Source organism: Thalassophryne amazonica, chromosome 1 (genome assembly GCF_902500255.1).
Source record: "Thalassophryne amazonica chromosome 1, fThaAma1.1, whole genome shotgun sequence".
Taxonomy (NCBI): domain Eukaryota; kingdom Metazoa; phylum Chordata; class Actinopteri; order Batrachoidiformes; family Batrachoididae; genus Thalassophryne; species Thalassophryne amazonica.
The window spans coordinates 88,980,190-89,002,618 of NC_047103.1; the positions used below are offsets into that span (position 1 = coordinate 88,980,190).

Sequence of the window (22,429 nt, forward strand, 5' to 3'; positions counted from 1 at the left end):
CTCGGTAATTGTAGATTAACTGGACCTGATGTCATCAAAGTGTTGATAGCTGTTAAAAGTGCTTATGCTGTTAGCATGCCAAATTAAATGAGATGAAAATTTCACTCAAAAAAACAAAAACTTGAACACAGATGTTTTAGATGATCCATTAAGACAATTAGACACACAGGAATCATATTATTACAGAAATTTGTAATAAAATGGTTTAAAAAGAGAAACATTGTCCTCCACAACAACAAAAAGCAACCACACCCCGAAGTATGCACAACTTAAGTTAAGGAGTTATAAAAAATAAATCATCTTGTACAGTTCTCATGGAGGGGGAACTAGCCATAGACACCAAAACCATTTTTGTACCAGGCCGTAAACATGTTTATTTCTGCTCTAAGGTTGGGAATTTTAATGTCAGGAAAGATTTGAACATTTTCAAAAAAAAATTGTGATGTTGGGACACATCATCTCATGGTGTATGTGCCAGTAAGGATTAGTGTGCATCATTTTACAGATTGCTTTGGTTTTTATTTCATTGGTGCATCTTGAAAGAATGTGCATTTGGCTACTCAGTTGTTTTGATGCCAGGGAACAATTAAAGTCTAAAAGTATAAAATTAATATACAGTGCAGATTGTTTTCTGATTTGGAGCACAGTGAGTTCATTGACCATAGTGGGTAGCGATGTGGTGGTGGAGTAGAGGGGGTAGAATAGTACAGCTCCATGAGGTGCACAGACACTGCATGTTCAGGCATACAGTAATCTGGGAGCCCAGAAACATTTGTTTCAAATCTTGAGTATGAAAGGTTTAACACCTGGGATTGGTAGGATTGTACTCGGGAACCCCCAAAAGGCCTTTCTTAAGTTTTGTAAATGTGGACTACCACTAGAGGGCACCACATGAAGTACCCCCAAAATCAGATTTAATTCACACCTCGAGTGCATCCACCAAACCTGTGCCAAAATGTTCAGTTTGGGAGTCTGATAAAGGATTGGGGATTCTTAGGTTCCACAATTGTGGACTAAGGGATATAAGAAGGGCTTATGTAACCCCCCAACTTCACATTTAATTCACATCTCGAGTACGTCGACAAATATTTGCTTAAATATAGCCCATGACCCACTGAGTAAGGATCTATGATTCTTCAGTTCATAAGTTGTGGACTAAGGTACTTAAGAAAGGGTCAAAGTGCATGACCTACCTAATTAGCATATTTTGAGCTCATCAATTGTGGACTTAGGTACTCCCAGAGAACATGCAGTGTCTGTGCACCTCATGGAGCTGTACTAATCTACCCCCACTACCCCACCACCATATCGCTACCACTATGGTCAATGAACTCACTCTGCTCCAAGGTTTTGTTATTATTTCAGATGGCTTTATTATTTCATCCTCTGAAAACAAATCATTTCTGCTTGAATGTGGATTGGGCTGCTCATTTATTTTGATGTCAGGCTTCAGTGTAAATTCAATTTAAAGAACCATGCAGATTGTGTTATTTGTGAAGCAAGTGCTTTGTGATTTGTTTGCAGTGGGGTAAAAATCTCCAGACTAGGCAGCAGAGCACCGTGGTCACTGTACATGTGCAGGGCAATGCCTTCAAAGACTTACTTGTCACACTCTTAAGCAGAAGACAGTTTCCAAATGTTAACAGATTTAGTGCATAGACTGCACACAGTACCAAAGCTCTCATATCGTGGGGGCTATGACACACAACTTTATACTGTTATTACAATAACTCTCACCTGATTTCCTCATTTTTGGAATGGGAAAGGCAATCAGGGTCAGAAATCAGCAGTGAGAGACCTGCTTCAGACCATAAAAAAACAAGTCTAGTCCAGTGCTGTGTATTTCTTTTTGAAAAATGTGCAACATTTTGGCATGTCTTACATAAATAGAATCATAACACAGATACAGTCTTCATGTTTGCTGTTACTTGCTGGGCACGTGAGTCCTTGCAATTCTTATTTTTGTATTATTATTATTATCCCCCCCCCCCCCTCCCGTTTTTTTTTTCTTTTTTCAGGTTATAACTATGTTTGTTGTATCTTTTTGTCTGTTGAGTTTTTTTTTTTTTTTTTTTTTTTTTTTTTTTTTGTGGACTATTATATTTTGTGGGAGTTTTTATTTTTTGGTTTTGTGGACTACCCCCTCCATCAGCCTATAAATAGGATTGTCTGCAGGTGCAGCTCTCGCTCTCTCTCTCTCACCTTCTCCAGCTCACTCTGTGCCGGGGTCTGGGCGTCAGCACGTTCAGCTGTCAGGATGCAGGCCGCAAAAAAACCATAGTGACAAAAGAGAGAAAATAGAGAAAGGAAAAAAACTTTCTTTGGGCTGCTACAGTGTTGCTCAGGGGTGCTACAGCACATCTGGCATTGAGCTATGTGTTGAACTGGCACAAGTGTTACAGTGGAAGCATGCAAACCACTTGTGGTTGAAGAAAAAGCTCACATATCGGGGTTCTCCCCAGAAATTTTTAGTATAGCGCTGCTGTTATTATTTATAACCTAATATTATTATCACCTAAAGCGGCGCACAACGCATGTTGACTGTTTAAAGTACAAATAGAGGCCATTTCCTGCAATTGAATGTTATTTATTGCACAATACATGACAATCTACACTCTAAATACAGTGGTCCCTCGTTTATCGCGGGAGTTACGTTCTAAAAATAACCCACAATAGGCGAAATCCACGAAGTAGTCAGCGTTATTTTTTACAATTATTATAGATGTTGGCTGTAAAACTCCTCACTACACACTTTATACACTTTTCTCAAACAGGCATTAACATTTTCTCACTTTTCTCTCCTGTGTAAACACTCTCAAAGTTCAAACCTTAATAGAAAAATAAGTCCAGTATTATAGAATGAAACCAAAGATCAAAACCTGTTTTCAGGCCCAAACATTTTTTTGAGAAATAAAAATAGAACGTTTTCCTGTAAATAACTATGATGGCTTTTAGAACTAACGAATTTAATTTTAACGATCAACCTACAAGGTTGGACACATAAGAAATTATTAATAGTGACTGACCAGTATTTCACAGTTCCTCTGACCGCGCCTCTGCATCCTGGCGCCGCTCCGCTTTCGCGTCTTTTTCCAATGAGTGATACCTCGGTGCAGGTGTCTTTTTCTGAGTGAAGAACACGGTTATGAGTAGTTGTTGGTTGAACTTAGTAAATAAAATCAGGAGGAGAGATGCGCAGTCTGTAACAGACTGTAACAGCAGCAGCATTTGGATGAACGATGTGAGGATATTATTAATTTTTTCCTTTACATGAGGGAGCATATCTTCAGTTTGCGAACTGGCGAACAGTGAGGTATTAATGGTCCAATCCACGCCTGACAGCTGATGAGAGCCCCATGATAAAGGCAAGTTAATGAGGAACGAATAAAAACCGTCCAGTCTGAACCTGCGGACGATTCTAGTTTCTTGCTGTAGTAATAAACAAGAGTCCTCGTTAGTGACTTTAATCAGGAGAAAGGTGAGTCGTGATTAATATCTTTAAATGGCTTTGACGAAGGTTGATGAATAAATTGTGAAATAAAAAAAAATAACATTGTAAGATGATGCCACAGTATAATGACGCTGTGATGGCAGTATAGCGTCGCAGCGCTGTTATTCCATTGTCTGGGGAGAACCTTGTATATTTTACATTCAAATGATGTTTTCTCTCTCTCACAATTATGGAGCCATGTTCAAAACAGTTGCACATCACTGTTCTGCATTTCCCATCGGTGTCTGTGATGTGAGTTGCAAAGTGAAGTGATGGGAACCCCCCCAACATCATTGGTGACATTATATGCGATATTATACACAACAAAAGTGAACTGTAAACAACACAAACAAAAAAGTAATCAGATGGAAAATTATAAAACTTCTCCTCAGGGAGCTTTGGTGTCCACTGTCCATTAGTGCACTCTGACAGGTTGGCACTAATCTGTCAACATGCCAGAAATTCTTTCACTTGCATCTGTATTTCTCTGTACCACAGTGCTCTACAGCGAGAGCACTGTGGTTTAAAGGGAATGAGAGCAACCACTCTGATTGGTCATTAGTATGTTCAGATGACAACAAGCCCATGTCTAATGTGCCACCTATTAATAGCAAATATAACTTGGAAACCATTTGTACTCTTTCTGTGCCAGCTTGTTCTGCTATTAATATAGAGCTATTCTGTATTCTATGTAATACAGTTGCTTCAATTGTATTATGAGTATTACTATTATTAGTAGTATTTTTTGAATGTGAATTCTTCATCACAGAGCTTTGAATCTTATTAACAAGGCTGAAAATACTCCGTAAGTAACAAGAACTTACTGCAATTTTGCTGTTCTTGTCATACTTGAAATAAGGATTTGTTTTAGCCAGGTACTGTTTGTGTTTTTAAACAAACCAAAACCACAATTATAATGTGTAAGAACAATAATATATTGAAGTTTTAAAGATGCATTTTGCCTTAACTGTACTGTATCTTAAATTTCCATAGATTTCCTGAGTATTTCTGTAGTTACCATTTTATAGTTTTGTTTTGTTTTTTTTTTGTTTTTTTTACACTGAGGAACATCAGGCAAGGAATCATATTATGAATTGTTGTGTAGCATTTTGAAATGCCCTATTTCTTGTTTTCAACACAAGCACAACCTGCGATTTACTAACCGTAACAAACTAGCTAGGGTTGGGACAAATAACAAAAATCATTAGTTGACTAGTTGGGTACTATTAGTCGTCAACTATAGTTGACACTGGTCATTGACTAGTTCTGATAATAAGTACAACCCCAATTCCAATGAAGCTGGGACGTTGGGTGAAATGTAAATAAAAACAGAATACAATGATTCGCAAATCCTCTTCAACCTATTTTCAATTGAATACAACACAAAGACAAGATATTTAATGTTCAAACTGATGAAATTTATTGTTTTTGTTTAAATATTTTGAAATGTACAGTGGGGAAAGAAACTACTTGATACACCTGCGATTTTGCAAGTTCACCCACTTACAAGTTATGGAGGAGGCTGACATTTTCAGCGTTTGTGCAGATCTACTGTGAGAGACAGAATCTAAAAAAAAAAATCCAGGAAATCATACTGTATGAGTTTTACACAATTTATTTGCATTTCATTGCATGAAAAAGGTATTTGATACATTAGAAATACAGAACTTAATACTTGGTACAAAAACCTTTGTTTGAAATTACAGAGACTAAACATTTCCTGTAGGTTAACAAGGTTTGCACACACTGCAGCAGGGATTTTGGCCCATTCCTCCATACAGATCTTCTCCAGATCTTTCAGGTTTCTAGCCTGTCTCTGGGCAACACGGAGTTTCAACTCTCTCCAGAGATTTTCTATTGGATTCAGGTCTGGAGACTGGCTAGGCCACTTCAGGACCTTGATGTGCTTCTTACAGAGCCACTCCTTTGTTATCTTGGCTGTGTGCTTTGAGTCATTGTCATGTTGGTGTGCCTTAGACTGCCCACAATAAAAGGCCTTTTATTGTGGGCAGTCTAAGGCACACCTGTGCACTAATGATATGGCACACCTGTGAGGTGGGATGGATTATCTCAGCAAAGGAGAAGTGCTCACTATCACAGATTTAGAATGGTTTGTGAACAATATTTGAGGGAAATGGTGATATTGTGTATGTGGAAAAAGTTTTAGATCTTTGAGTTCATCTCATACAAAATGGGAGCAAAACCATAAGTGTTGTGTTTATATTTTTGTTGAGTGTAAATCCCACAATGGAAATGTATACATTGTCTCTACAAAACAATTATGCTAATTAAACTACCCAACTCGTCAACTTGTAGAAAAAAGTTGATTACTCAGGTACTAGCTAGTCGTCGTCAACAACTATTACGACTAGTTGTCCCAACCCTAAAACTAACCATTCTCTGCTGTATCCTCTTTGTACTAAGTATGCCATGTCTTCACTCTTGATTTCAGAAGTTTGGCAGCAATCAGTCAAAACCTGAGTTCACCGTTGACCTGCGAGGAGGTTCTGTGGACTGGGCCTCCAAGGAGAAGAGCAGCAAGAAACATGTCATAGAGGTATCAGATACTCTGGAACTACTACAGATCAGTCTTTGTATTTGACACTTGTAGGCTTTTTAAGGTTGCTCTTTACGTCTGCACTGCTGCAGCTCTGTGTGGCTTCTGGACGATTAACAGAATTATGGGTAATCAAATGACACAGAGATTGTTTGACACCCTGACATTAGTGCCAGCTCTCAACAGTACATCATCTCTGCTGCAAATAGGTTTTATTTCTGGTTGTTTTATATCTCACTATGTTTTGGTGGCAGTCCTGAACCACAAACAAAATAACAGAACAGACAGAGGAGCTCAATGTTCGCTTTAAATATCAAGAAACAGACAAAGGCACTCAGGAAGTTCAGGTCATTCTTTCATGGCCTATTCCGGGGGTTGGTCTAGTGGTTAAAGCAGTGGGCTCAAGACCAGAGGATCCTCTGTTTGATTTCCCATCCGACTGGAAAATCAATAAGGTCCCTGGTGCAATGACCTTAATTGCCAGTGGTTGCCATTGGTGACATTGATGTGTGTGTGAATGGGTGATTTTGAGGCATCACTGTGAACCACGTTGGATAAAAGCACTATACGAGGTCTGTGAGAAAAGTATCATACCTTTTTATTTTTTTCAAAAACTATATGGATTTGATTCATATGTTTTTTCGTCAGCCAAGCTTGAACTTTCGTGTGCATGCGTGAGTTTTTCCACGCCTGTTGGTTGCGTCATTCGCCTGTGGGCAGGCTTTGAGTGAGCACTGCTCCACCCCTCTCATCGTTGTTTCATTGCAAGGAAATGGTGGAATGATTTGGGCTTTTTTTCCATCAGAATTTTTTCAGAAAATGTTAGAGACAAGCAGCTGGAAACCATTCGAAAAATTTATCTGGCTTTCGGTGAAAATTTTACAGGCTTCACAGAGAATAAGGACTGTTACTACAGCTTTAAGGACGCCCCACAATGGCGCACGGCGCGCCGTGCTCTGAGCCACCATCGAGAGGCAGAAGACACCACATCATTTCTAAACGGATGGCTGTGTGGAGCTGGGACCGTCGTGAGCTGGTTGAGCGAGACAAAGGAACACCTCCGTTTCGGAGTGCCAGGGGACAAGTTGGGACATGCCTATCTCGGCTTTCAATGCTTACCAGCCCAGTGAGTATAAGAGAAATTGTGGAGAGCTGGGCATGTCCCAACTTGTCCCCTGGCACTCCGAAACAGAGGTGTTCCTTTGTTTCGCTCGATCAGCAAATCGGTCCTGACGCGTGAAACCTCCGCGCGGCTTTCCATGACAAAATCTCTTGTTAAAAGTGAAATCTGCCAGAAAATGGCTGATGTCCAGCTCTTGTGATAACTAGAGAAATTGCACACGATGGTCCCGGCTCCACACAGCCATCTGCTTAGAAATGATGTGGTGTTTTCTGCCTCTCGATGGCGGCTCGGAGTGCGGCGTGCCGTGCGCCATTGTGGGGCATCCTTAAAGCTATAGTAACACTCCTTATTCTCTGTGAAGCCCGTAAAATTTTCACCGAAAGCTAGATATATTTTTCGAATGGTTTTCAGCTGCTTGTCTCTAACAGTTTCTGAAAAAATTCTGATGGAAAAAAGCCCAAATCATTCCGCCATTTCCTCGCAATGAAACAACGAGAGGGGTGGACCAGTGCTCACTCAAAGCCTGCCCACAGGCGAATGACGCAACCGACAGGCGTGGAAAAACTCACGTATGCGCACGAAGGTTCAAGCTTGGCTGACGTAAAAACATATGAATCAAATCCATATAGTTTTTGAAAAAATAAAAAGGTACGATACTTTTCTCACAGACCTCGTATAAATGCAGAAGCAGTTATTATTATTAATTATAAGAGATAACATGCTGTGTAATGTTAGAGTATCCAGGTGAAAATTATTTCACTGTGGCTTCTTCCTGTTACCCACATGTAGCACTGCTTCCAGTGGCAACATAGAACTCACAGCCACTCATCTGTTTCCACTTACAGTAGTGTTCAGAATAATAGTAGTGCTATGTGACTAAAAAGATTAATCCAGGTTTTGAGTATATTTCTTATTGTTACATGGGAAACAAGGTACCAGTAGATTCAGTAGATTCTCACAAATCCAACAAGACCAAGCATTCATGATATGCACACTCTTAAGGCTATGAAATTGGGCTATTAGTAAAAAAAAGTAGAAAAGGGGGTGTTCACAATAATAGTAGCATCTGCTGTTGATGCTACAAACTCAAAACTATTATGTTCAAACTGCTTTTTTAGCAATACTGTGAATCACTAAACTAGTATTTAGTTGTATAACCACAGTTTTTCATGATTTCTCACATCTGCGAGGCATTAATTATGTTGGTTTGGAACCAAGATTTTGCTCGTTTACTAGTGTGATGGGGTCATTGTCTTGTTGAAACACCCATTTCAAGGGCATGTCCTCTTCAGCGTAAGGCAACATGACCTCTTCAAGTATTTTGACATATCCAAACTGATCCATGATACCTGGTATGCGATATATAGGCCCAACACCATAGTAGGAGAAACATGCCCATATCATGATGCTTGCACCACCATGCTTCACTGTCTTCACTGTCAACTGTGGCTTGAATTCAGAGTTTGGGGGTCGTCTCACAAACTGTCTGCGGCCCTTGGACGCAAAAAGAACAATTTTACTCTCATCAGTCCACAAAATATTCCTCCATTTCTCTTTAGGCCAGTTGATGTGTTCTTTGGCAAATTGTAACCTCTTCTGCACATGTCTTTTATTTAGGGGATTCTTGCATATAAATTAGCTTCACACAGGTGTCTTCTAACTGTCACAGCACTTACAGGCAACTCCAGACTGTCTTTGATCATCCTGGAGCTGATCAATGGGTGAGCCTTTGCCATTCTGGTTATTCTTCTATCCATTTTGATGGTTGTTTTCTGTTTTCTTCCACGCATCTCTGTTTATTTTTGTCCATTTTAAAGCATTGGAGATCATTGTAGATGAACAGCCTATAATTTTTTGCACCTGCGTACTGAATCTACTGGTACCTTGTTTCCCATGTAACAATAAGAAATATACTCAAAACCTGGATTAATCTTTTAGTCACATAGCACTACTATTATTCTGAACACTACTGTGTCTGTTAAGACAATGACATACAGCAGTTCAGAAGTTAAAATAAAAAAGGAATTTAACCTGCACTGGGACAATTCTGGAGAGGAGTTAAAATCTTAAATTAAAAAAAAAAGAAAGTATTCTCTTCATGACCATCACTGAGGTGTCATAGAAACCTTTGCCTCTTTGCGGCTGCAGTGTAGCTGTTTAGCAGAACAACAGAATGGACTCCAGCGTTTGTTATTGTGTGGAAACATGAGTGACGTGACAATACCAGAAAGTTAGTAATTGGTACCAGAACTAGTGAAACTACAGGATTCTTGGTGCACAATTTGATACTACAATTAAAAAATATATACGAGGTCTATTACAAAAGTATACGACCTTATTATTTTTTTCAAAAACCATATGGATTTGAATCACGTGTGATTACATCAGACATGCTTGAACCCTCGTGGGCATGCAAGAGTTTTTTCACGCCTGTCGGTTACGTCATTCGCCTGTGGGCAGTCTTTGAGTGAGGAGTCGTCCACCCGCTCGTCGATTTTTTTCATTGTTTAGGAATGGCTCAGAGACTGTTGCTTTGTTTGATAAAATTTTTTCAAAACTGTAAGGCACAACTGAGTGGACACCATTCAATAAATTCAGCTGGTTTTCGGTAAAAATTTTAACGGCTGATGAGAGATTTTGGTCTGGTAGTGTCGCTTTAAGGACGGTCCACGGCGCCTGACGGTGATCTGCGCTTTGAGGCGGCAGCGTCTTGCCGTTTCAAGTTGAAAACTTCCACATTTCAGGCTCTGTTGACGCAGTAAGTCGTCAGAGAACAGAGAACTTTCAGAAGAAGTCGGCATGAGGAGTTTATTCGGACATTCCATTGTTAACGGTCATTTTGTAATGAAAGAACGTGCGGGCAGAGTCGCATGTCGGGCTGGACCCGACCGCGGGGGGTCGCGGCAGGAAAAACACCTCCGTTGGAAATCTTAACGGGCAAGTTGGAACATGCCCAAGCTGTTAAACAATTTCTCAGTTACTCACTTGTTGAAAGCCATTAAAAGCCGCCTGAATTCTACAAATGGTTTTCAACACGGAGGTGTTTTCCTGTCGCGGCGCACACAGATTTGCCGAGTCGTCACGGAAACGACTCGGCGAATTTGCGCGTACGTCTTTCATTAAAAAAATGTCCTTAAACAGTGGAATGTCCGCATAAATTCCTCATGCCGGCCTCTTCTGAATCTTCTCTGTTCTCTCACGATGTCCTGGGTGAATTAAGCCTTAAATTAGGATGTTTTCAGCTCGAAACAGGCCGACGACAGCGCCTGGAAGCGCTGCAGGACGTCCCGCTCCGTGGGAAGTCCTTACAGCGACAGAAACACCCCATAATCTCTCATCAGCCGTTAAACTTCTCACAGAAAACCAGCTTAATTTCTCGAATAGTGTTCACTCGGATATTCCTCACAGGTCCAGAAAAAATGTTGATAAAGCAACGCGCGCCGTCTCGAGCAGCGTGTGAAACAAAGGAATTCAGCCGAGAGGGCGGGACCACATCTCACTCAAGGCCTGCCCACAGGGAAATGACGTCACCGACGCGTGAAAAAACTCACGCATGCGCACGAGGGTTCAAGCATGATTGGTGTAATCGCATGTCATTCAAATCCATATAGTTAAAAAAAATAAATAAAAGGGTCGGTTTATTATCTAAGAGACCTCGTATATATATTATTTAATTTAAAAAGGTCAAATGTTTAGATAACAGAAATATCTTAATTCATTTAAAAGCTTCATCTGAAAATTCACAAATAATATTTACTAAATACAATAAAGTTGTATGATCCATAGAAATACATTAAAATTGCTTAATAGATAAAGATTCATCTAAAACAGTTCATTAAACGAAGTGCCAGTTGATTTGGAATTGACCCATCTATCTGTCTAAACCATAATGAGTAGATAAATTAGATAGCAATAATTTTACTTGCAGGAGAAGCCAAAAGTTTAAATGTCATAGTATTTGTGCAACATGTTTTTTATAAGTAGATCTCGGTGTGACCGGTAATGAAACTTTTCATGAAGCAGTTATCTGGGAGTTGAGGCTTCAGTACTGTACAACATTTAAATGAGGTACAGTTTCATCTCATCATATCTAATATCACCCTGTGATTTTTTTTTTTCCCCCCTCCCCTTTGGACAGAATTCATCTTTATCAACAGTAATGTTGTGTCAAAGATTAGCTGTCCTTGACTCACTGCATGTGGTAGTCAGGTGCTGGTTTATGACTCGAGCTCGGCCAATACAAAAGTAAAACACTCGACAGTGTTTCAGATCGATCCCAGGCTGTCACATTTAATGTGCAACCTCATGTGCAGACTGGAAATAATTAAAATGTAAACATTCTGTTTTGATGACAGGACACAGAACATTGACTTTTTTGAACACATCTTTCTTTAGGGCTTACCTAAATTTCAGGTGTCCTGTGGTTGGATTTCATAGTGGCCTCATTTGCATAATGTTTTTTACAAATCAATTATTACTTCTTGGCGATGCATTAAAACCCAACTATTACCATTTTCTTGTCAATATGTCAGGTGGACTTTTTGCTGCTGTAGTTGTCATTGTTGCCATTTTTGCTCAGCCGTTTTTCAGTCATTGGTGTATAATGGTAGTTCTGAAAGAATTGTATTCTTGGTGCCAACAGTACTAATGGTACTGCAAAAAAAAAAAGAGTACTTCATATTTTCAGAATGTTGACATTGACTTGGTACTGAAGTATCACTTCTCATTACATCCCCAATGGATGCACATGAAAATGACATGTTCTCAGCCTGTTTCTAGGATTTAAATCATTCTGATGTTTGACGATTTCCTTCGTCAGCTGAAGACCCGTCACGGGACAGAGCTGTTGATTCAGTCGGAGATTGACAGCGTCATCAATGACTGGTACCGGGCCCTCACAGAGACCATAAACACACATGTGAGTAGAATGCTTCACACTCAGACTGTTCATGTACCCTCATATTGTTATTGTTAGTCTTGTTTATGCTTAGCAACACCAGAGATTTGATGTTCCACAGAATTGGTTTCCACAGAACTGTGCTTGCATGTATTTAAGAACCCCTTCACACATAGGTGCGCTCTATAGTCTGGAAATTACAGTAAATTATGTGAAATATTGTGCCCATCATATGTGTGACACCACACGCAGGTGTGAGCCAATGCTGTCTCTTGTGCATTAATGTGTCATTGCATCAGAGGCTCGGAGCTGAATGGATCTCACCACTGTAATATACATATTACTTGATCACCATCTAAACTCTGTAGGAGGTATGACGTGGAACTGTTTTGCCAGCCCATGACAACATTAATAAACATGAATCTCTTAAATCGGCTGTAACACTCCTTAATCTGTGTGATCCCCATAAAATCATCCCTGAAAGCCATCTGAATTTTCTGAATGGTTTCCACCTAACTGTCTCTCTGTTTCTGGAAAAATTTGATGCAGCAGAGCTCCAAATCGTTCAGACATTTTACTCGCAATAAAAATCCGACGAGGGGGGTGGACCACTGCTCACACAAAGCCTGCTCACAGGCGAATGACACAACCAACAGGCATGAAAAAACTCACTCATGCGCACAAAGGTTCAAGCTTGGCTGATGCAATCACACGTGATTCAAATCCATCAGGTTTTTGAAAAAAATAAAAAGGTCCGTTACTTTTTGGACAGATCATCATTTTAGCACCTGTTCTACGCACGCACACGGACATGAGGTCAGTGAGGAAGGAGCGACGTGATTGCATGGGAGTGAGTGACCACACCGACGTCAGCTTTGACACATATGGCATGAGTCCAGTCCATATGTTGGTTGTACGCCAATGTCCAGTACTGGCAGGGACTGTGCAAAGTGGGGACACAGAGCTCCCTCCCACTCCATCCCATCCCGTTGTGTGTTTGCCATCCAGACGTTTGGACATTGGGCAGTCTTCAGAGCTTTTGGCCATCTGACAGCAGTCATGTGTCATCTAAACTGCTGTCTACATGTGCTTTGGATGTGATCATGCAGGTGTGGACGAGGTAATCTGGACGAGATCTGCACACAATCTACACACCTCTTCCCTCCGACTGCGTCTGGATTATGGCCATTTTTGCCATGTCGGCCTGGTTCCTGCACATTCTTGCTGTGTGTGATGGGGCATTAGCAAGACATCTTCAGAGTACCTAATCCAATTATTATCAAAATAAAAATGTTGGAGCTATGGATGGGAAGATGTGATTTGATTTTGTTTGGATTTGTCAGGTCTGTAGGTATTTGGACAATGATAAAATTTTTGTCATTTTGCCTCTTCATAAATAAGTTGTTTGGCTTTCACGTTTTTTGCCCTGTGTTGCCACAGCAGATTAGACATGCCACAGGTTTTACACTCGGGGCCCTTCCTGATGTAGCTCACCACCACACCACCCTTGTAATTTCACCTCTGTACATCATCACCAAAATAGATTTAAAATGAAGCAGTCAAGATCTGATAGAAGTGTGAAGATTCAGCTTTAATTCAAGGGATTTAACAAAAATATTCCATAAACCATTAAACAGTTGCAGCCAAATTCATGCAGAGCTCCTCAATTTTCAGAGGCCATAACTAATTGGACAAACTAATGTAATTAAAAAATGCCAAGTGTATTGTTAAAATCATGTACAGTCTATGACTGTTGGATGTCTGGGACCCACGGACGTCACAAACGCTGAGTTTGCTGATCTGAGATCCTTTGTCAGGTCTGTGTTGCAACCTCCTCAGCTGCTGCTTGTTTGTGGGTCTTTATGTCTTCAGTTTTGGCTTCAGTAAGAGAAGGACCTGCTCGATTGCAGATGTTCCAAAAACATTTTCCTGCCTCCCCCAAACACACACACTTTAAGAGTGTGTGTGTGTGTGTGTGTGTGTGTGTGTGTGTGTGTGTGTGTGTGTGTGTGTGTGTGTGTGTGTAAGTAACCTCTGACGGTCTAATGTTCCATCCAGGGGAGTTATAGACTCTCATCTGCTTCACATTTGTTCTCAGTTTGTGAACGTTGTTTTAAAGAATTCATGTTGAACAGAGTTTGACCTCAGTGACTGATGGTTTCTGTACATCTCATCCTGACCAGGCCTGGGAGTCAGACGAGGCCATTGAGGAGGACATGCCTGAGTCTCCAGGAGCTGAGAAAGGGGACAAGGAGAAAGAACACTGGGACTCCAAGAAGAACAGATGTGAGACATACACTGCATGATTATTCATCAGTTGTCAATAAGCATGTGAGTGTGTGTTTGTGTGCAGTGCAGGGTACATAGTACTGTATAAAAATCTGAAGCAACCTGTCTGAATGTGGTTTATGATGTTTCTTTTTTATTTTTTATCTATAAATTGTAATTACGTCTGCCAAAATCAGCTGCATTTATTTGTCTGTCTGTTAGCAGGATTACGTCAAAACTATTGCACGGATTTTGACAAAATTTTCCACAACAGATAGATATGAGGCCAAGGAAGAACCCATTAAATTTGTGAGTTGATCCAGAACTGGTGTGACAGTATATCTTCCCCCCCAGGTATCTTCCCCCTCACCCTGGAAATCTTCAACCCCCGCCCCCACCCCTGACAGGCAACAGTCCTACAGGGCAGCACTGATTAACCCAAACCTTGATAAGGCCCAATCAGGATAGAGCAACCTTTAAACTCTATATTTCATGGATGTTTTATGGTCCCAGATGAAGCAGTTTGATTGGTGGTAAATGATATTGATATTCTTTCTGCATGTATCGTTAGGTCTCTACAATAGTAATATTTCCTATTCTCTAAATCCCCATTCCAAATATACTCTACAAATATATGGACCTGATTGACAACCTGAAATATGTGATGTGATGGAAAATACTCCAATTTAGTTTTGCATAACATATCCACAGTGTATATATAGAACACACAGTACCGTACCATCTTTATTTATAAAGCACTTTACTACAACCTAAGCTGACACAAAGTGCTGTACACTAAAACATACTTTTCAGCCTACCATCGCTGGTTCTCAAGACCAGGCACCTAAGTGGCTCTACTCTTCTTTTTTTAGATATTTAGATATACTTTACTGTACACTAGTAGAGATCTACCTTAGAAATGGAATGTATAATAGAAGATATACCTTACTGAATTTTCATACAGTTAAAACATTAAGACATATATCTAAACAAATTAATGTATAAATATAGTGCACACAAACACATACACACAGACACAATAGTATGCAAAGATAATACATACATAATGAAAATGAGGGGCCTATAATGTCTGCCACCTTTCTCTAATCTCCTTTGTATAAACTAGGTCATAAATATAATGAGTGGCAGATAGGAATCAACAGAATAATATAAATGTAGCATGAAATTGGCAAATATGATTATTTGAAACGGTGTGATTCTCACTGGACGAAAGAATTCATAAAGATATCATAAAGATATCAATAAATCGGTTTTATCCACTAGGGCTATAATCTGAAGTTTGACTGAATTTAGGTGACATTTGACCTCAAGTGAAACACTGAAGGTCAAGGTCAATCACCTATCCCAAGAAATGGCTTATAATCAAGGCATATCACTATGTGCATGCCAAATTTGGAGGCAAAATTTCAAAAATTGCAACCAGGAAAGTTGTTTAGTTGAATTTAGTGTTTGGCCTTCCTGTGACCTTGACCTTTGACCTTGAGCTTGATTCTTTTGTGTACTGAAAGGTACCTTGCTCGGGCTACTATCTGTGAAGTTGCAAGAGTTTGTGATTTAAACTGTAAACTGCACAGTGAGTTAAAGGTGAAAAACACAATGATTACAGACAAACATATTACAAACACATTGTAGCCAGTGGGATTCCCCCTGGGAGAAGATATCATAGGATATCTCAACCCCTAGTGGGGAAGTTGTCCAGGGGGGAAGATAAACTGTTACACCGGATCTGGATTCTGGATGAAGTTTCACTTTACATATGCTTTGAAGGATTACTGTTAGCAGGATTACATCAAAACTACTTCAGGGATTTTGACAAAATTTTTAACACAAATATATATTAGGCCATGAAAGACTCCCTTAAATTTTGCAGTTGATCTGGATCCGGATTGGCGGACGTCATAAATCTCTGATTGCTCTTGTTTTATTTTAAAACCAGGGGATTTGCCTAAAATCTTGAATGTTCTTCCACAATGTAGATTGTGTCATTAAGATTATGAACAGTGCCTTCATTATTTGTAGTTTTCACTTCCTGGAGTTGTAACTTTTTCACTAGTAAATGATAGGGGTCCGTTGGACCACAAAACCCATCATTCTGCTGCACAAACCAGAGCGGCAGCAGTTTTGGGTGTGTGAATACAAAGCTGAGATCACATTGTGCACACCCTATCTGACTCCATATGGCTTCATGAGTTCATACTACATGCTCAGTGCCTGCTGCATTCTGCTCTGATTAGTATTCTATAGCACTGCAACTAAATTCTGTTAGTTCTTTATAGTAGATTCTTTGTGAAAACATTTCTTAGCCATGTATGCATTTTAACATTTCATTCAGAACACGCTAATTTACAAACCTCAGGATACATATTGTGTGTAACTGCCAAAATGTCAGTATGAATAGTGTCATCACAGGTTTGATCAATGTCCAACACTTAATCCAACACATGTTCAACTCTCGTTCATTACACCTGTGTCAAACTAACCTGCATCTGCTCTATGTAAGAAATATTACTTCTTTATGATGTGGCCCCAAGTCAGATGTAGGTGTCCAGTCCTGATGGACATCATTGTGTGCAGCGTGCATACTTGGAAAGACAAAGTATGTTGCACAGTTGTTGTTTGGATTTCTTTAAAAAGTGTCCTTTCATTTGTTTCAGTAACATCCTGGGGTTTTGTTTGTTTTTTCCACAGTGATGAAGACCTCTGTGAGTATGGACTCATCTGACCAGAAGAAAACCAGGATGAAGCTCAAGAAATTTCTGACACGTCGACCCACCTATCAAGCAGTCAGAGACAAAGGCTACATCAAAGGTATCAAAATTCACAACAGAGTGTCTCTCTAAAGACAGGCCCGTTTCCTTAAACAGCTCACAGACAAGCTGGCAATGAAAAAATACAAAATCAATGCAGAAGAAGTGCAACACAACAAATGTGAAATTGAGAGTCAACAGAGAACTGTGAAAAAAGGAAATGTTACATTTTGGGTTCTCATTTCTCAAATCACAAACTAAAGAAAACCCACTGAATGGAGAAAAGTACTGGTGGTGATCGTGTGCAGTACATGGCTTCAGATTATGTAGTTACAGTGCAGCAGATAACACAATATTTACAGAGGAATCCTGCAAATGGTAATACAAGCACAAAATTTGGCACAATTACTCTTTAGACCATGCTCTTTTGAAAAACCTGACTTGCCACTTGAATTTTCAATAGGTGGCCATATCGAGATCATTTGAAGAAGTACCAATGGTGGGCACAGTTAACCAAAAAGTTAGCTTCAATAACTGGTAAGCAGCTAACTGAAAACTTATCTTTTATAATGTTAAACCGATAAACTGGCTAAAAACTTCTCAGACGCTAAAGCTAATCGATAACTGATAACTTTCAATTTTGTCTCCTGTATGCACTCAGCTACTAACAAGCCGATTTTGAGTTTAAACACCACCAAAAATTTTAATAGAATCAAAGGCAATCACAAACCCAAACACAGCCAATGAGCCAGTGCTTCTATCTTTGTGTGCTCTGCCCACTGCTGCAGGGACGTATTATTTACCTTGACAGGATAAAGTGGTCCAGCCATGAGGCGGAGGTCTTGAAATGGAAAGCAGATTTGACTTATGGTTTTGATTTATAAATCAAATTAATCCAGATAGAATAACTACATTAATGCAACTCTTAAAATGTACAAAGTGATATATAACACATATGTTAATTTTAAAATAATGCACTAATTCTGAAGATTTAAACATTAACACACAGATGCCCAATGGGTAAACTAAGCCTCAGCTCATACTGATTGGTTGATTCATTCATTCTATGTAAAAACCAACACAAGTGAATCAATGTAACGTGTTGGTGTTTACAAATAAATGTGCTTTTGTAAAATGTCATTTTTTTTAATTTTTCTGAAAAAAAAAAAGAAAAGAAATTTTCAAGATCCCACTAGACAGCGCCTAAGCACACGCGTGATGACATCACAACTCCATCCGGTTAGAGAGACAGTGTTTCTTTCAATAACAAGAACTGTCAAAAAAACTTTTGCGTGTGTGGTTGGAGTTGTGTGGTGATAGGAATCGCCTTTTGAATGCTTGAATAACTGTCAGTCGCACAAAGAAATCAAATAATAGTGAAAACATGTTCATTGTTGGTGTTTTGGTTGTGGAACTTTGCAGTGCGGTGTCATAATAAAGCATCAATCAGTCGCTCCGTGCGGCATCATAACAACGGATCAATCAGTTGCTCCGTGAGGTGTAATAACATCTGAATGGTTAACGGCTCCATGAGGATTCATAACATCCGATCGGTTAGCGGCTCCGTGCAGTGTCAGCATGGATCAATTAGTCGCTTCATGAGGCGTAATAACATCCGATCGGTTAAAGGAGACCTGCATTGAAAAAAATGCAGTCAGATTTTTTGAACAAAAAATGACTTACATTTACACATGAGATCCTTCTGAATGTAGTAAAGTAAATCTGCAAGCCCAGATCTGTCATTCAATGGAGAAATCTTCATTTGAAAATGACAAATTTACAGCTAACATTTAGCCCTCCGCAAATTGTCCCTCTCATCATGGATGCTGCCGAGACGTCACGGACAAGACCCTCTCCCAGCATGCATTGCGCCAATTGTAATTTGTGGATTTACGTCAGTTTGCATCTGCACCTTTTTTTTGTCTTATACGGAAGGATCTACTTTTTTAAAACTTCATATTGTCTTGCGGCACGTTTGGTGAGTACACATTTCTTTTATTTGTGCTTGAAAATTATTTTGGGGGACTTTTTCATACGCTCGTTTGATTGAGTGGTGTCGCAATGAAAATCTACTGTCTTTCGCCTCCGGTACCATCGCGGGATATGGAGGCGAGACCCGCAAAGAATCCCAGTCATTAAAAATATATAAACCTCTCTCAGCGTCCATGGAGCTCTGGGGCTCCGATTGCCGAGACGTGCGGTGCTGTGGATTTTGCCGCAAGAAGTCTGTCCTTGCAGCAACAGGTGTACCGGCCGCTTCGCATTAAAACAGAGAGCGTAATCTCAGGACTTGTGCCAAGTGTGCTGCAGCTCCATTCAGTAGACAGAGAGGTGATGCCGGTGTTGTGCGCTGAATTTGACACACCGGCTGCAAAGCAGACACGGGTGGTGTGAGTGGCCCGCGTCGGCGGTTAACGAGCTCGTTAACGAGCCCGCAGACTTAATAAGTGCATCGGAGGCAGAGAGCAGGAGGGGAAGAACGGCGCCCGCTGTCGATGTCGTTGCTGATCTGAGCACACAGATCTGTATCTCACATTCATTGCAGCTTACGTTTGGATGTTGAAACCAGGACGTGTATAAGTAACATTACTAACAGATAAAATCAATTTCAGTGCGGGATTGGACTGAAGGCGGGAGCGCGTCGTCTTGTCCCTGAAGTCATGGAAATGATACGGCTGTACAAACTGTTTTCACAGAGGGCTAAATTTTAGCTGCAAATTTGTCATTTTTAAACGAAGATTTCTCCGCTGAATTACAAATTTGGGCTTACAGATTTACTTTACTGCATTCACAAGGGTCTTATAAATACATATCAGCTATTTCTTTCTGAAATCTGACCACATTTATTTCAATGCAGGTCTACTTTAACAGCTCCGTGAGGAGTCATAACATCCGATCGGTTAGCGGCTCCGTGCAGTGTTACAACGGATCAATCAGCCACTCTGTGAGGCGTCATAATGAATCTGTTAAGCCTGGTTCACATGGCAAGATAATTAAGCCAATATCGGACCCGATCTTCCCCTTCCGACAATCTTAAGGATGGCCCGACAATCATGATGACGCTAAATATAATCTTATCAGATATTCCTGCCATGTGTGGTGTGCTAAGAGCACTTTGATCTGCTCAGAAGGACGTGAGGAGCTAAATGTGACATGTAGCCAATCAGAAAGCGAGGTGTCTGACCTGGGAATGTTCGTGTGTGAAATCTGTTCGTGTGTGTTGTTTTTACCATGTGGCTGACACCACACACTGTACAACTAAACCTGTCAGATCTATGATTTTTTTTATCTCCACATGTGTAGTCTCTCAGGTTTTGGAAACCTACAGATAATTTTAAAATCCTGCGGTCGACAACACTGTGATATAACCGGTTGCCAGTAGATGGCAGTGTTCTGAGCATTTTGACGATGGTTATATCACAGGGCCTGAATCACAATTTAACAGACTTTTCAGCTTTGCAAATGCTTTTTTTTTTTTTTTTTTTTACACAAATGAAAAAAATGCCATATTTTACAAACGCACATTTATTTGTAAACACCAGCACATGTTACATTGATTCACTTATGTTGGTTTTTACATAGAATGAATTAGTCAGCCAATCAGTATGAGCTGAGGGTAAGTTTACCCATAATCCATTTGGGAATCCGTGTGTTAATGTGCACATCATCAGAATGAGTGCATTATTTTAAAATGAACAGATATGTGTTAGATACCACTTTGTACATTTTAAGAATTTATATTAATGTTGTTATTCTATCAGGAATAATTAGATTTATAAATCAAAACCATAAGTCAAACCTGCTTCCTATTTCAAGACCTCTGCCTCATCGCTGGACCACTGTATGGGGTTAAGGAATAATGATTTTTTTTTTTTTTTTGTGGCAGTTTGGCAGCCAGGCCCTTTCCGCTGGGGGCAGAGTTGAGCTCAGCTCCTCTTAGCTACCTCACTGCTGTAAAATACATAGCAGACAGGAACAAAAGGGATTATAAATGTTTTTCAACGTTACTAGTTATGTTAAAAAAAAACATGTTAGCAGTCTAAAAGTTATCTGAACTAAATTTATTGGAAGATAATTGGTCCAGTGATGGTTTTGAAACTTATCTGAAAAGCTAATCTGCTAATAAAAACATTACCTTCCATAATTATCAGTTATCAGATTAGATGAACAATGCCCACCACTGAGAAGTACACAGCGGTGAAAATAAAATTAAAAAAAAAGCCCCAATCATATTGAAAACTACACCACATTATTAGACTTAATAATTAATAGTGACAAAGGTTAAGTTCAGGTTTTACAGGGGTCAAAAGTTAAAGTTGCTCCAATTTTGAATAAAATTCAAGTAGCAAGTTGTTTTGTTTTTTTTTTTCAAAAGAGTAATGTCTAAGGAGTATTTGTGCTGAATTTGGTGCTTGCATCACTCTGACGAAGGGCAGGTCGCCCGAAATGTTACGTTTTGCTAAATAATGCTTCTTCTGTATCGGAGCGCTGTGGCTGTGCGGATCATTTGGTCTCTATCTTCGGTGCAATTTTTTATGGTCCTGCACGCCTTTTTATGTGTTTTGGATGTGCATGTCTTTATTGCATTACTATGCATCACTTTTTACCAAAATTGGAACAACTTTATCTTTTGACCCCTGTACAAACTGAAATTGACCTTTGTCATCGTTTTTGCTGGTTTCACCCTGTAACTCTACAATGTTTAGTCAAGGATAGTCTAAACTATACCTTTTTGGAATCATTATGATCAGACAAATAATGTGGTTTACCTTTTAATATGATTGAAACATTTTAAAATTTTGACCCCTGTGTAATTCTTCATTGACCCCTGTAGGTCATGTGAGGTCAGCTCCAGTATACCTCCATATCTGAAAATAAGTATTAGTTAATTTAGAATATATGTGCCAAATTTGATGCTTTAGTCACAAAATACACCACTACTGCATATGCTGGTGTGAGTGCTGCTTAATTTTCTTCAAAGCAGTGTTGTTCAGTATTTGCTGACTGATAAGTTGATCAGCAGAAAAGTTAATTTTATTTACTTGAATCTTTTTGAATTTCACTTTTTAATTTATTTTGAGTTTGTGAATAAAATAACTCAAGACATTGAATTTTTTTTTCATATAGCAGTGTTGGTTGTCATAGATTCAATGAGTGAGTATTCTCAGCTAAGGTTACATAATTTGAGTTTTTGAAACTAATTCTGAGTAGTTGTACTTTTCTATTTCATATTTGTGCATGAAAGCACTGTTGAGTCTGTTTAAAAAAAAAAAAAAAAGGCTGAAGTTACTGAATTATTATGTATGTTGTATAACCTTATGTCCCT

At 39.5% G+C, this 22,429-nt stretch overlaps 1 protein-coding gene across 3 annotated transcripts in view; it reads left to right on the forward strand.

The window, feature by feature from the left end:
* The window catches only part of arhgap12b (Rho GTPase activating protein 12b), a 192,280-nt gene that overhangs the window by 150,195 nt on the left and 19,656 nt on the right, over window positions 1-22,429 (forward strand). For all 3 annotated transcript variants that reach the window (XM_034172335.1, XM_034172351.1, XM_034172343.1), the window contains 4 exons: window positions 5,943-6,047; window positions 11,990-12,088; window positions 14,251-14,353; window positions 17,045-17,164. In XM_034172335.1, the coding sequence (XP_034028226.1) occupies window positions 5,943-6,047; window positions 11,990-12,088; window positions 14,251-14,353; window positions 17,045-17,164 (427 nt within the window). The remainder of the gene's footprint in view (window positions 1-5,942; window positions 6,048-11,989; window positions 12,089-14,250; window positions 14,354-17,044; window positions 17,165-22,429) is intronic.